This window comes from Heterocephalus glaber, unplaced genomic scaffold (genome assembly GCF_053883595.1).
Source record: "Heterocephalus glaber isolate CG9 unplaced genomic scaffold, H.glaber_assembly_v1.0 deba00001577, whole genome shotgun sequence".
NCBI lineage: Eukaryota > Metazoa > Chordata > Mammalia > Rodentia > Bathyergidae > Heterocephalus > Heterocephalus glaber.
Genome location: NW_028258358.1, coordinates 7127310 through 7143737, shown reverse-complemented (window position 1 = coordinate 7143737; position 16428 = coordinate 7127310). Strand labels below are relative to the sequence as shown.

The 16428-nt window shown below is 31.9% G+C and overlaps 1 protein-coding gene across 4 annotated transcripts in view; it reads left to right on the top strand.

Moving 5' to 3' along the window:
• The window catches only part of Dach1 (dachshund family transcription factor 1), a 388734-nt gene extending 373521 nt beyond the window's left edge, over positions 1-15213 (top strand). For all 4 annotated transcript variants that reach the window (XM_087192876.1, XM_087192877.1, XM_087192879.1 and 1 more), the window contains one exon: positions 12511-15213. In XM_087192876.1, coding sequence (XP_087049002.1) covers positions 12511-12548 — 38 coding nt within the window. In that variant the 3' untranslated portion in view covers positions 12549-15213. The remainder of the gene's footprint in view (positions 1-12510) is intronic.
• The last annotated feature ends 1215 nt before the right edge of the window (positions 15214-16428 follow it).

The following is a 16428-nucleotide window of genomic DNA, read 5'->3' as shown; positions in this document are numbered from 1 at the left end:
GTGGATGAGTTTGGGCTCTTAGTTACTGAGTGTGATGTGATGATGGAGTATTTAGACCCAGTAAGCACCTATGGGGACATGGAGCTGGAAAGTGAATATGAGGTCCAGACAAAAGGTACAATTTGGGACCCAAAGCTGATGAGATCCTATACACTGAAAACAGAATCTGTTTGTAAAATCTTGGTATTATCAAGCCACTGCCTAATGTCTCCTTACACAAAAGAAAAGATCATAGCAACAAACGCAACAGTAAGAAGCAAAGTATGTTCAAATGAGTTAATACATTTTGTAACATTTTGCACTGTATTTATATGTAATAAATTAACTGATATTTAAAAAGAAATAAAGCAAGCATAATGTGACTTTTTAAAATAGAAAGGCTGGATTGAATTTTGTCCATGAAAGTGAGTGTAATAAAATTGAAATCAAACAATTTAGTGGTAGCTTATGTACATTAAATTAGAATAGTGTATGATAAAAATACATAGTAGCATGTTAGATAATTCATATTTTGGCTTATTTATTTTGCATCTCTGTTGATTCTGCAGATTTTATCTATGACAAACTGTCAATTCAACTCTTGCATTAAGAGACATGTATTTTTTATGATATTGTTTTGTATGGCAATATGTTGCATATCAGTCCTTTCAAGTAATCAAACTACCCTGAATAGAGCCATAAACAAAAAAGCAGCAATAATTTACTTCCATTGTAAGCTTTTCTCTTTGATACATAGACATTCTTTGCAATCATTTCAACAGCATAATGCATTCTTATTTTGATGAAAAGAAAGTACAAATTATACTTTTGTTTAGACTTGGTAAGTAAAGGGGAAATTTTTCATGTAACAGTGTTCTGAATTATCACAACAAACTGTTTTATGCTAAAATCATGCTAGTCTTACACTGTATTTTAAGCTTTAGGAACACCATGATTTCTCAGTATATGAGGCATTTGGTAATAGATGCATCAGCTATTTGTTTAGGAATGAAACATTTAGCAAGTTTTCAACTGAGTCCTGAGCTGCTAAAGAAACAAACAAGAATTGGACCCATTAACAGTGCCTAAAATGTTGTGAACTCTTCGTGCAGATACGGTACTCTTCATTAAAGATATGGTATGGACAAGATTTGTTACCCAAGACTTAGAGGTTAATATTATTGTAACTATGCAAGTGTATTTTCATAAGAAGAAATGGAGCTGCAGTCTGTCCAGTTGAAGTGGAGGTAGGGTGTCAAGTATTTTAAGATTGTAAATAGGCAATTTTGTTTGAATAATTTGGTATTATCAGAATGCAACTATGAATTATCTCTTTAAAGAATAGTATGGAGTCCCTATTGTAGGAAAATAAAGATTTTATTATTAAGTGGTTTTGACATAGCCTAGATGAGTTCCTTAAATTCATAATGCTCTTTGAAATCTAACCTTACTTCAAGATATAATGATCTACATGGTGACATAGTTAATTTTATTCATGTCACAATTGCTATTGATGGAAAAATAAGGCAATACTGACAGTAACCACAGCCACAGGCTATTAATTTTAATGGAAATATTGGCCTATGTTACCATGACCCAGGGCAGAATTTCACAGTGGGCATGAAATATACATTATCAGCATTTATCTTCTTTCTAAATATATGCACATTTATTATAATATACTTTAAATGTTTAGTTGTAAAGTGTGTTTATTTTTTGAGATCCTGTTAAAGAAATCTGGCAATCTCACAGAACCTAATATATGCTAAGAACAAAGAGGAACTTATGTAAAAGTCCAAAGTGCTCAGATGTTTCCTGAAATTCTTTATTTCTAGAGACAGAGACAATTTGTAAAATGGAAAATTATTCATTAACATTACACATTTTTCTGATAGTGCATTTTGTCTTTTTTTATCACTTTCCACTTTAGAAAACATTTATTTTCTTACATTTGTTATTTCTGTGGTTAGTTTGTTGATATTTTCATGATTAATTTGCAAAGAATTAAGTCCCTTTCTTTAGAAAACATGTAGTATGTTGTTTTGAAAACAACAGTTTAAAAATTGCAAGATTGATCCCAGCCAATAACCACCACTGAATCAAAAGCTTTGAGGATTGTCCTTTTTTTTCATAGATGTAATGCCCTTTTAGATAATTTTTATGGACAGGTCTAGAACATATCTTTTCTCTTTTCCATTTTGGTGGTTTACTGAATTGTAAAAACTTCAACAGCAAGGATCTACAATTGCCTAGGATCTTTTGTCACAATGTCTTAAGTGACCTGATAAGATCATTATTAATCTGAGAACGTTTAATCTAATGATTACACTGTTGCACTTTTTAAAAATTTCTGTGAAGGTCAACACATATCATGAAATAATATTGCAACTTTTAAGGAAACTATTTTTCTTCTCAACAGATTCAAAACATCCTAGGAAATGGAAGTATATCTGATTCTACTTACTAAAGGAAAACATGTGTGTGTTTGTATATGACAAAAATATTTAAGTGTAAAATTAAATATTTTGTGATTTAGAATATTTTATTGAATATTATTAAATCAGAATTTGGTTGGTTTGGTTTTGCATAACATGAGAAATATTTTTCTTGGAACATTCAGGTTGATTTTTCCATTTCTCCAAAAGGCAGGCAGACTTCTAGGAGGACTCGTGGGGGAGCATTTGGCTTGATGAGTTTGCATGGCCTCGAGTTGGGTTATCAGTTTTTCCTGTGTTCTAGAAGCCTGCTTCCTCAGGTTAAAGAAGTAAACAGATCTAGAGAAAGTGTTATGAGCCAGCAATGTGGAAGTTACAGTCATTTTATATCTTCATCTTGGAAGAGATATTCCATTGCTTTTGCCATATTCATTTCATTAAAAGTGAGTCACTAGGTATAGGTCAGACTTTAAAGAGATAACATAAGGACGTGAATGTAGGAGGGCAGAGGCATTTGTGACCTTTTTTTTTTTTTTTTTTTGAGGCAGAGTCTTGCTATGTAGTTCAGGCTGGCCTTTAATTCATGGCAATCCTCCTACCTCAGCCTCCAGAGTGCTAGGATTACAGGAATGCACCACCACTTCTAGCAGTTTTAGAGGATGTTTAGTACAGAAAGCTCTGCAGAAAATAAAATGATCAAGTTACTTGATAACAGAATTGGTACAAGGAGTATTAGATAGTTCAAATACTTAATGGACTCAGAAATATATATAAAATTGTACCAGAAGCCCATATCAATACTTGAATTCAACCTAATCATTGGCTGATAAAACTTGCCTGCTTCACTCTGCTTTCTCTAGTCTGCATTTCTGGACAAAGACCTCACACATTCTCATATTCTTTCTTTCTTTCTTTCTTTCTTTTTTTTTTTTTTTTTTTTTTTGGTACCAGGGATCAAACTCGGGTCCTTATGCTTGCGCAACAGGCAGAGAAACCACTGAGCTAAATCCCCGGCCCTTCATATTCTTTCTTTAGAGATAGTATTTCTGTTAACATGCTTTCATGTTTATTTGCTAGTATGTTCTCTAATACAACTATACTTCTCTGAGCTGATTTCTTTTGTGTTATCTCTAAAGTTGAATGGAGGGAGGAACTTATATCTCTTCTCTAGCACATATTGGACATGATTGTTCTCACCCACTCATGGTCTAAACATTTGATTATTCCATTAGATAAGATACAAAGAAAGCTATTCCTCCATAAAAATGTCATTTATTTCATTAAAGTTATATTTATTGAAAAATATATCTTTCATTGAAGTTTGCTTATCATTTGTCAAGTTTATCCCTAGACTGGCATTTCCATTCAGCATTGTATAAATATGTTAAACAAGGACCTAGAGATTTAGATTTATTCACTCACAATTACATCCCCAAACAAATATAACCTTTATTAAAATCATCAAATTAGACATGCTATAGAAAATAGAAAAAAGCAGAAAATGCTAAACCTTTTTTTTTAATGATGATGATGGGTTTTTCCTTCAAACTTAGAAGAAAATCATTGGCTATGCCAAGAGCTGTCTTGCTAATTTCTACCTTTGGTTCTTTCCCAAAGATAACACATGAATTTATTCTGAAAACTCAATTTATTTACAGGATTTTGCCTTTCTTTTGCAGTTCCAACAGGATACAAAAGTTTGATTTGAAAGATCCCTGTTTCCCTTCTGTAGCATCTTATTTTTATAAAACAAGGAATCATTTTTCATCTATGCTCTGTTTTGATTAAACATAATAAATTGTCCATTTATCACTCAAGTTCAAGTGTACCTCCAAATGAGTATTTCCTTATATCCCTGCTTCTTAGTTTTCTTTTTCCCAGAAAAGCATAGAAGAAAGGAGAAAGTAAGAGATTTCATTGTGTTTTACTTTGCTGAAATTGGAAGGTCTCACCTTCCAATCAAGACAAGGTAACCTAAGTGCAAAGCACCCCATTCCCACTTGCTGGTACATTAACCACTCTGATGGTTTCTAACTTCTTACTAATGAATGCCTAATTAGACACACACACACACACACACACACACACACACACACACACACACTTTACCAAAGCAGCACTATAATTTTTCTTTATCTACAGAAAGAAAACAAAACTTTAAAGAGGTTTGTGCTGTACTGTTTGTTTTTGTTTTGGTAAAGTAACTTTTAAAGGATAATGTAAAATTTGTTTCAATCACAGTTAAATGGAGGACTAACTTTGTAGTAGCAACAAATGCACATTAACATATAAGATCCTAAGTAACAGGTAATAGTTAAGCAGACTTCATAAACTTTACAGTTATAAATTTACCATTAAAACATGATGGACCTATAGACCAGAATCTAGCTTATGCTCATATGCTCAGTCCAGTAAGTTTCATGAATCTGAACCTACTTCTGTGGAGAAATCTATTAAGAAAATCACTAACCATTTATTTACTACCTAATACTTGAATAAGACTTCTCAGAAGCCTTCTTGCTAAACAGGAAATATTTATCATGAAAATATTGTTCACATAATCAGTGAAACAGAATATGTAGATAGAGAATACAAATTTTCAACTAGTTATTAATAAACATCTGATATTGCTGATATATTGAAATTTTATTTAACTGAGACAAACTACTTTACTTTTAAAAATTTGTATTTCCAAAAATAAAAACTTAGAAGTTCAAGAACAATATTAAAAACTGTCATATATCTTTTACCAAGGTTCATCTGTTATTAGTATTTTGCCCCTACATGCTTTACCATGTTCTCTAATATTTTCTGAAATATTTTCAAGTAAGATATATACTTAATAATGACCACTTGCTTATAATACTTATCCATACTTATTTCAGCGAGCATTTGGTAACAGTAAGATGTACTTACACAAAATACAGTCTATTTATCAGCTCAGTAAATATTTCATCAACACAATATTTTTATGTAATCTGCCATCCATATTCCAATTTTTTCACTTCACCCAATAATGTCCTTTTTAGCACGTTGTCCTTCATTACTGAATCCAAATTAGGATCATGTGTTATATTTATTTGCTATTTGTCTGTAATCTATTTAATCATAAGCATTTCCTTACCCTTATAATTTATAAAACATACATTTGTGAAGAATTTTGTCCTTTAAAAAATAGAATGTTTTTTGTTTTGCATCTCATGATTAGGTTCAGTATACTACCCCAGTGAGTTTGTGTTCTTCTCAAGGTACAATATACAGAGGCAGATGTGTCCACCTTTCCCTCATTTCGTGATACTAATTTTAATAATTTATTGCATATATTTTCGTGTGCACTTTCAGATATGTTCAAGGTACTAGAAATGTGCAAGGTCATGTGGTATGTTATCTGACTTAAAGGAGATGATAGCCAGATTTTAACAATATCTCTAGAACAGTAAAGCATTTCATTTGTCAGTGTAGTGAAAGCAACTTGAAAGAGATAACAGTTGGGTTCCTGTGAAAAGTGGTTGCAGCAACATTTATGTTCCAAGTATATGATATCCAAACTCTGTCTGTATAAATTTAGGCAAATAATTCATGACTACAACATTTTATCAAATGGGCTTTCTTAACACTAAACACAGAATTGCCTGTTCTCTGTTGCATTAACATAGTAGACTGATGATGGTAATCCTTTGTTTTATTATTATTTATTATCTTTATTTGTTTTATTATTTATTATTTATGTAATCATGGTTTTAAGAATATTCAGTCATTGAATACCTATGAGTGTATAGAACTGTAAGGTCCACATTTTCACCCCAATTGCAGAAGATTATTTTGTACTAAATAAAATACCTTTAGTACCCAATAAAGTAGGATCATCTTTCGGAAGTAAATTTCTCTTTGCACACAGAAAATATCAACATAGTTGACCATGCAATTCATACAAAGGGCCTCTTCTTTAAGATACTGACAAGAATATCACTTGCTGGAGGAATGGTAATACTCTAAACTAATCTAGCCACATTGGAAAAGTATTTTGCCAAGGTCTTCAATTGACTAAATAACTGTAAGCAAGCTCCAATTAACCATCTCCATCTGTAGATCCCCAGGTGTCTTCTCTCCACATTCTTTAGTTCCACTTTCATTGCTGGTCCTTCTGTTTAATTTTTCATTTAGAAAGAAAATGTGATCATTTCAGCTTGGCCAGAGAAAATCCTTGCTAGGTCTGTAATTTCCAAAGTTTAGTTCCACCTACTTCAAATTTTCAAGGTTCAAATTTCTCCTGGCAAAATTGTCCTCACCTGGATTCTAGTGCAGATCCTTATATTAAAAAATGATAATTTCACTTTAATTGTCTTTGTTTAAAAAGGTAGTCAGGGGACGGGGATTTAGCTCAGTGGTTCCACCACCTGCCTCGCAAGCACAAGGTCCCGAGTTTGATTCCCGGTACCAAAAAAAAAAAAAAAGGTAGTAAATATCCTTATCAACCTGTAGAGTACAGCACTGGATGACTTTCTAATTCTCAGAATGTATTTTAACTGAGCCTGTGTTCTCTCATACACTTTCTCCTTGAAAAAGAACTTAAAAGCAATCTAAAACCAGTGATTAATGTAAACATTTTTGTCTTCATTGTTAGCCACAATCAAGAACTTTACTTCAGGACTGGGGGTATAGCTTAGTGGTAGAGTGTGTCACAAAGTCTTTTTTACATTAAACATCAAGTTACTCACTCCCTACTGGGCAGACAAATAGCACAAGGCCTTACATTCAATCCCCAGGGGGGAAAAGCACTTATACAACCTTGCAATAAATATTATCTTATCCATTCATTAATGTGCCATACTGCTCTATTAGATAATCTATTACCTACTTCTTGTACTAGTATATTTGGATCTTGTGGACATGATGTTCTAGTACTTGTCCACATCATTCTATAGAACAGCACCAGGTGCTTATGGAGAAAACATACAAAAGGGATCTAGGGTCTAATCCTCTCTGACTGACTCAGCTCTGTAGGCTTCAGGTTTCCCAGGTATACCCTTTAATCAAAAAAATCAAAATTTGCTGCAGCTTTCTCAGTTTTTACTTTTTAATTGCATTTGTACAGAGCCTTAAAAATAATGGCATTCGAATGTCTGGAAATCACTATACTGTTATTATCTATGTGTCTGTATTTCATTAGAAGAAGTGATGTTTATTCGGCATCCTCATAAATAGAATTTTGCTGAATATCAATCTCTTTTAAAATATTTCTCATGTTCAGTGCAGACTTTGTGTCTCTGCTTCTTTGCTTTAGCTGTAGCAGAATGTTCTAACTCTAAATATAAAATTATAAAAAAGCAAGAAACAATATTTTCTTTAATTAGCTTCTTCCTTTGGGGATTTTAGAAGAGAGATTATGACTTGACAAAGATCCTTCCCATCTGTTCCTGTTTGTTTGCTTTTATTTTGACTTCCTTTTGTTGTCTTATCAAATATCACATGAATCATTAACATTTGTTTTCATCACTTGTTTTGATTTCCTTTATTTCAAATAACTAAGACGTTATGTTGAGAGAGGTTCAGGGCTACCATATTTTATAATAACCTCATCTACTTTAAGTAAATACTAAACTTTGTAGATGTATGATCTTATATGTTTATCCTCTGCTGTGTTCACATTTTCCTCAGCTCTAGAGTAGTGAGACATGTGAGGCATGTAACTGTTTTATGAAAATAGCAACCTTCATTAGATTGCAGGTGTCGATATAAGTTTTGAGCAAATTGATGCCACTTTTCTTAAAGCTACTTTCTTCTAATAGGAAATGCAATTTATTAAGCCCTTTTTACAAAAGACATACAGTATTAGAAATCCATGAAGATGTTTGTGAAGTACTTCTATTCAAATATAAAATGTATATCTGTCTATTTGAATATTTTGTGATATTTTTTCACTGGCATTGTTAGTAATATGACATGATTTCCACAAAATAATAAATTAGATTTTAGTGCCACTCAACTAAGAATTTGAAATTGTTCTGATTTATATGTTATTGTCTTATATAAAAAATTGTTAGATACTGTGATCAGTGTTTAAAATGAATGGTGAAATTATGTAAGACTCTAGTTTTTGTGTATGGAGAAAAGACAAATACTGTATTTATATGTAATCAACATTAGGAATAGCCACATATAATAATACTTGTGAAAACATTAAACCAAAGTATTAAACTTATTACATTAGCATAAAAGTTGAAATTTTGTTATGGAGTGTCTTGTTTTGCTCTCCCCAGCAATAAATAACATATAGAATTTAGATACTCACTGGGACTGATTTGATGGTGTTAACTTTAATATTAAAATCTGAAATCCAATTTTACAGAGAATTTTTATCTCTAAAAATTTTATCTCTAGACCTAAATGTGTATGATTTACATGCCTATAATAAACTCTCCGGTGATCTAGATTCTTTTTTATTCACCAAGTTATAGCTGTAAGCATCAAATCACAGTGAACTTTGAAACTAATAGGAATTTGTAATTTAAATAGTTGCACTCAACCTCTACTCCCAAAAGCTTTTAATTAGAAAAGACTTTTTAATTAAGTCCTCCCATGTACTAAGTTTAGTGTGATGATTTTGTTGTCACATCAACCTCCCATACAAAAGCAAATAATCAGTGTGTCAAAGGAAGGTATTTTTTCTGAAACGGGCTCTAAGAATTCAAGTTGCTCATTTAAGGCTGTGCAAATTCAAAGGAAGCCTGGTCAAGGAGCAAGGAGCAGATCCACTGACTGCAGAAAGCAAGGCAGATACAATGTGTTTTTTGCAGTTTCTCAGATGAAATGCACTGTACTGGAATGGACCCCAAATTTGTATTCACACAATATCAAATCACTGCACCTATATTTGGTGTAATTTGAATTGTTTTTAAAGTTAGGCTGTGTAAATGAAAAGAGAAAAAGTCTTTCTTATGGAGTCTCTTTATGTGTAACTCTGAAAATGTGCAAAATACCCAACCTCTGAGGGAATTAATAACCTTATATATAAAAGGCCTTAAGAATATCTATTGGCTTGTTGAGCACTAGATGCTCAGAAAATACTAGATGTGCTGATAATAATCATTATTTCCATTATTGCCAATTTTTTATTTCAAAGCTCTCAGTCATTTGGATATCAAGCAATAATTGTTTTGTAAACCTTACTTAACAGCAAGAACAAATAGGAAAAATATTTACAGAACAACATGTAGACAGTGTAGGAAATGTTGGGGAGGGCAGATATGAGATTATCTGGTAAAGTCAGATGCACAAAGGACAACTCTTCAAACACAATGTATAAATAAGTCCTCTATGTTTCCACATGCAAACTGCAAACCTCTGAAGAATGATGCCTCAGCTATGGAAACACCCCAGGGATTCAAATAATTTCTTCTACAGCTTGTGTTTTCAAGGCTTTTTATTGTGATCCCAAGGCTTTCTCTGTGGTCCCATGGTTTCTTGATCTTGTAATAGTCATGAAAGGAGAGAATATTGACATTGTCCATATATAACATAAAAACATGGCACAGTTTGGATTATAAGTCCATACTGTATATACTCTCTGGCACTCTCTGGCACTCCTGCCATTCAGTTTTCATTCCATTATTTAGTTTGTTAGCAGAAACCTGAGTTAGAATTATAACGCCGTCATTCAGAAGCCTATTATCAGCTCACTGGGTGTGTTATGTGATTATTTAATATTGCTAGCTCTATGAAAATGTGCAAAATACCTAACCTTAGAAAGCCACAAAGCCAATGAGCTACAGAACCAATATATCTTCTCTTGAATAATATGAAATTAATTGAAACATTTAGTCTTATAGATTTTAATTATTCACAAGTATTTTTCAATAAATGAGAAAAATATAATGTAGAATTGTTTTTAAAGTTAGGCTGTGTAAATGAAAAGAGAGAAAGTCACTCTTATGGAATCTTTCTATTTGTGGCCTATTTCTACCTCTAGTTCATTCTAAGACAGAGAATCTCCAGTATTTAATATTTAATTATGGAAATAAATGTAGGAAGTCGGAATTCACTTCATAGCTGACATCTTTAATGTTTGATGCATTTGTCCATCTGTTAGGAACATTAATCAAAATTTAATACAAGATAAATTGATTAGAAGTAGAATTATAATATATCAGATATTGAGCCCATAACTATAATGTCTATAATTTTTATACAGTAAATGTATTTGATAAACCATCCATGGTAAAGACATTTATAAAATAATTGCTACAAATATGTTTTAAAAGTCAATGGAGTTTAATTAAAAAATTTAGGTGAACTTTACATTAATGTTCGTATGTTAATTTTTTGTTCAAAAATTTAACAGTTGAACCCTTGTTAAAACTTTTACAGAAAGTAGCGTGCTGAAGCATTTTCATTCTAATACTTGTGGGAAAAGATATATGGCTGCTGCTTTCACAGGTCTCACCATGTCATCATGTTGTAGGCTCACTTTAGGTGACTTGAAAGTGAGACAAATGCTCTACCACTGAGTGACTTCTTAGAGTGCGTGTACTAGAGAATAAAGAGTCAGTCACTTTATGTAGAGAGACTCAATAAGAAGGAGAAGATTAAGTTGAGAGGGAATGAGAGCTTATTTTCTAGATATTTAATATCTAGAGAGACTAAATATTAAATAAATCTAAATATCTATCTAGATACTTTCTAGATAGGCTAAATATTCCAACACAGTATGGAACTTGAGGTATACAGAATGGAGAAGAAGGACAGGGTCACTTAGCCAGGAAAAAGTGATAGTAAGTAGCTGTTTTCAGCTACCTCAGTGTCCTGAATTAATTCAAAACATGTATCTTTCAATGTCATTTTGATTTGGGGGAAGATTCAGAAGTCACATGGTGCCAGATACAGTGAGTAAGGTTTATGAAGACACACTGCAATTGTTTTGTCTAAGCCTGATTTTTTTGGGGGGCGGGCAGAGTGGCACTGGGTAGCAGAATTCATTGTATTTTCTATCACATATTGTACAGGCATTTTTGAAAGACTTCTAGAACAGCTTCAGAAAGTGACAAGAACAATAGAATCAGAGTGTTGGAAGCAAGAGGGGATACTTTGAGGGAAATTCATAGCAATGTGTCTTTTACTGTAATAAATATTTTTAATTTAAACATTCACCATATATTTTGGTCATCCTTTGTAGTTAAATTTTTGAAACCATCAGACATTTTGCAAGCATTCACATAACAATATGCTTGTTTTAATGTTTGTAAAACTTTCCTTTTCTTATCACTCTGTCCCCTACTGTAGCTGTTAAAATTTGAGAATCAGACATATTTTACACAAATATAGCAGAACTTCAGGCCACACCACAAAACAGAAGGTTTAGAGAGTATTATATTTGAGGAATAGGCTTATGTTTTGTTTTGGTTTTGTTTGGATTTTTAATTTCCAATTTCTTATTTCTGCTTCTTTCATTGTGTGTATTCATTTTGTCTAAAATTTGATTTATTTTTTTATTTTTTACATGGCAGTGTTTTTTTCATTGGCAAAAGTTGAATCATACTTATAACTCAACATTTAATTTTTGGGTTAATCTCGTTTCAGGAGGAAAAGTTATATAGTTCATTGATAGGGATGAAATATGAGGTGGCTTTCCTACAAATAGCAACCAATGTGCACAATAGCTACATTACATGGCATTATTAACCAACACTGCTAAAATTAAGCTTTGGGTTCAGTCTTTCCTGATGGAGATACACCTGAGTGCATTCAGAGAAAATTTGGTACTGCAAGCATGGAGGAAGTAATTGTCATGCAACAGAAATAAACTAGCTTTGCATATCAGTAAAACACACACACCTACTCTTATCTATTTTCTGAGTGCTCTGGAACTGATATCAAAATAGCAAATATGTATGAGAACTAAAAATGCTATATTCTTCTCTATCATATATACCCAATGTAATTAAGAAATTAGCTTTAAGAATATGTGAAAAATGTTACTTCTTAAGCAAGTGAAGGTAAAATAAAAACACAAACTTTGTAGCAGGCTACATATTTTTTTGTGCGCACAATTTCCCCCAAAATGTTATGTCATTAATTGTTTTTTATTATTCATTTTTAGATGGACGGCTGTATTTGAAAACTACTGTCATGTACTGAATCTTTCCTGTTGAAGAAATCCCATGTCATAGTAAAGAACTTGCAGTCAGGCATTCGCCATTGGAAAGTTCAGAAAAAAATAAAATCCTTTCAAGGGAACTTCCTCAATTTTGTGTATTAAATTTCTTTAACACTTAAGTATTCTACAAAAAAAAAGTTCCTCCATTGATTCTCACCTATGGTTCACACCAAGGACCCAAGAATGTTTGTAAATGTACAAGTATCAAACTTCTTACAGTTAATAACTGCAACTTTGCTGCTGGACCCTTGTAGAGTTAAAGGCAGGTCTGAAAATAGACCTGGCTTTTTTTAATGGAATGAACCATTTTCCTCTTCTGAAAATTCTGTATCTGAGCACATCAACAGACTCTTTTAGCCATGGTTACCCAGACTTACAGAATTATGTCCCACTGAAACCAGCAAGAAAGCATGGAAATAAACTTGTAAGGGGCATAGAGGATTGTGAAAAAAAATGAAGAGTAGTATTCTGTTACATTCAATTTTAAACTCTAATTGTGGGTTTTTCTCCTGAACATTTTTTTCACATACTTTCCAAAAGACCAACAAGTGGATGTTGACATCAACCCAATGAAATAACATTTTGCATATCTGAAAAGAAGCATTGAATACAAGCCAAAAGGTTTTGCTGAAGGTCTCTTTTTCTTAAAAATAAAATATATAAATATATATATATAAATGTAACATTTTCATTCCAAACTGGTAGTGGTATATAGAATTCAAAATAATAATGTTGCTTCTTATTCAAACTGTTGGTCACATGTACAGTATATAAACATAAAACACAAGGAAGGTATTATGTATGCAGTAGTATACTAGAATTTAGGAAAATGAAAATTTTAGAAAATATGTTTTGTCACCCTGTTGGTCAGAAAGATGTCTTTCTGGTTTTAACGCATGCAGGCATGTAAATATTTGTCTGGAGTCACAGTATTAATGAATGAGACTTAAGTATCTGGTGACATCAGAACTCTGTCTCAGCCACTTTTATTTGTATATTGATCCCTAGTTAGTGCCCCAAACTGCACTATTGAGAGTGGATTGTGGCTGAACAGTAAATTAATACACCAGAAATATTTTTATATGTTAATGTCATATTATGTTAATGTTGCTGAAAAACAGAACCTAACAAATCCTTGATGTATCAGTCCAATACCATGTAGCCCTGAGTGATAAAGTTAAAATGTGTTGTGCTTCCCACCCTGGTCAGAGGGAAGGGCGGCTATGTGTTATTTTCACTGTCTTTTTGAAAGTTACAGTATGTGTTTTCACTTTTGTGCAGATAACTGGAAGTAAAGCTGCAAACAGTGCTTATTACGTGCTGAAGTTACCTTCTGTTTGTTTTTATATATCTGAAATTACACCTTTAAAGACTGATATAAGTCACTACAGCCACTGTACAATTTATTATTTTTCTGTCATCTTAAAATCTTATGATTATAGCATTATTTATTTACCATAACACAGCAAAATCTTAAGTGTCTAAGAAACTAGCTTAAAATGTTTAAGATAGTTTTGATTGGGTAATAATTATTTGGTTTTAAGAAGTTAACATTATGGATACTCTGGCACTAAGCTTCTGTACTGTTAGGTCTTCCTCGTAATGCTGGAACATAATTCTTTTATGTAACTCACTATTAACCAGCTAAATCCATTTTTAATTCAATTAAAATGCTTTATGTACAGTTCCTATTTTAGCTTGCTTTGAAAGGGAGCAATATCTTTTATTTAAAGTATTGTTAGTAAATGATTTGTAGAAGTTTGGTTTCCTAAGCATAGTTCTTCCACAACCGTCTTTTGCTGTTTGAGCACAAGAAGTTCTACTCTTTCTTATGTTGTATTTTTTTTATTTTCCCCTATATGCAGTCTTTAAAGGATTACAACACTTAAAATTGGATTGACTTGTGGCAATCTTTGAATTATACATCTTTGGAAAGATTTTTTAAAAAGTTCACAACTTATGTGTGTGGTAGAATCAGCCATTGCTCTGCTCCTGGCATAGAGTCACCTGTTAAGTAAGGTTAAATAGTTTTAAAATACATCCTTTCAAAACCTTTGAGAGTGCTTTAGTGTTTGGTTTGACATAAAAGGAAATTTTAGAAAGGATTAAAGAAAAAAGCTATCAGTTATGTGTTAAGAAAGACGCTTACTAACATGTTTGTAAATATTACAAGTCATGAAATGTTATTGTAAGTCTGTAACTTAATTTTTTCCTTTTTTTAGTTAAACAGGTTGGTTAGAAATTTTGTTTTGACATAAACAAGTAAAATTGTGCCCATTTTACGGTTTTCATGCTTTTGTAAACCTATGAATATTAATGTCTAGTTGTTCTATATTATAACCACATTTGCGCTCTATGCAAGCCCCTGGAACAGAACATACTCATCTTCATGTAGGACCTATGAAAATTGTCTATTTTTATCTATATATTTAAAGTTTTCTAAAAATGATAAAAGGTTATTACGAATTTTGTTGTACAAAACCTGTACAAAAATCTGTTTTTACATCATAATGCAAGAATTGGAAATTTTTCTATGGTAGCCTAGTTATTTGAGCCTGGTTTCAATGTGAGAACCACGTTTACTGGTATTGTATTTAATTTTCCTTTTCTTTTCAACAATCTCCTAATAAAAATGTCTGAAATCTCCCTGTGACTTTATTTACAGTTTGTCTTTATTAAATTTTGTGAAATGCATAGCATTGAAGGAATATTTACTTTCTAATGGGAAGCATCTGAAAACAACATTAGTCAGCTCTTTGCAATGCAAAGGGAACAATGCTCAATGATTTTATTTAACGTGCAACTGCTTCTATCTCTAATATGAATTACTGTGGTGAGAAAACATCATAAAAGCACACTCTGTAGTTATTGTTTAACAAGCAGATTTCCATATTTTGTTTCTTGCCAGGTAAGCAAACTGCCCACATATACATGATTTATTTATGTACATTTCTCAGTTTATGAAGCTGTTATTTGTACCTTTTTCCTTTATATTCTTATATTCCCATGATTCTTATTTCACAAAGCTTTGTGCTGAATAATGTAAAGTAGACATGTTGATGGAACAAAATATATTACTTCCATATCTATAAGTGTGTAGATTTGTGACTCTAACCCAGTGTTTTGCTTTTATTTCTATCATTGGCAGAACGCCTTTAGTGACTTTGAAATTACAATATCTTTTAATAATATAAAAACATTTTAATCAATCTAAAGTGCAGCATTTGAAGAAATGCTATTTCTGTGAATATTCTGAACATTCTCAAAATAAGGGAAATGGATTTTTTTCTGTCAAGTGAATTATTTCAATGAATTCTTGAAAATATTTAACAAATTATGATTTTTCTCTAATAAAATCCTGAAATGTTTATGTGACCATTACAAACACATTTTTGTCTTCTGTCATTATGTGTTTATGTCAGTAAGACTTGTATTAGAACACTGTGAAATCTCTTTATGTTGGTGGAAATTGGTGATAATTTAGGGTTTTTTTCCCCATGTGTTTTCATTGGAATCAGCAAATTTACAATCTGCACAAAAGCCATTTATTGCTGGAAGAGAGTATTTCACAACTATAAATTATATAATTGCATTTTTAAACATAGGAAATAGAGATGTTAATAGAATCAAAACATTAGTGTAAGCACCAATATAAAAATATCAATTTTCCTCCTGTGCAGGCGTGGTATTGACATTTATGTTTAATATGTGTAACTGGTATATAAAAGCTGAACTCATCTTCATTTATTTATTTAAGTAGATTCATTAATAAACTTCTATGCTGCACTGAATGGCTGAAGCTGAAAAAGTTGTTGTTGTCCTAAGGAGCTTGCAATTTTGTTGAATAGAGCATCTAGCTTT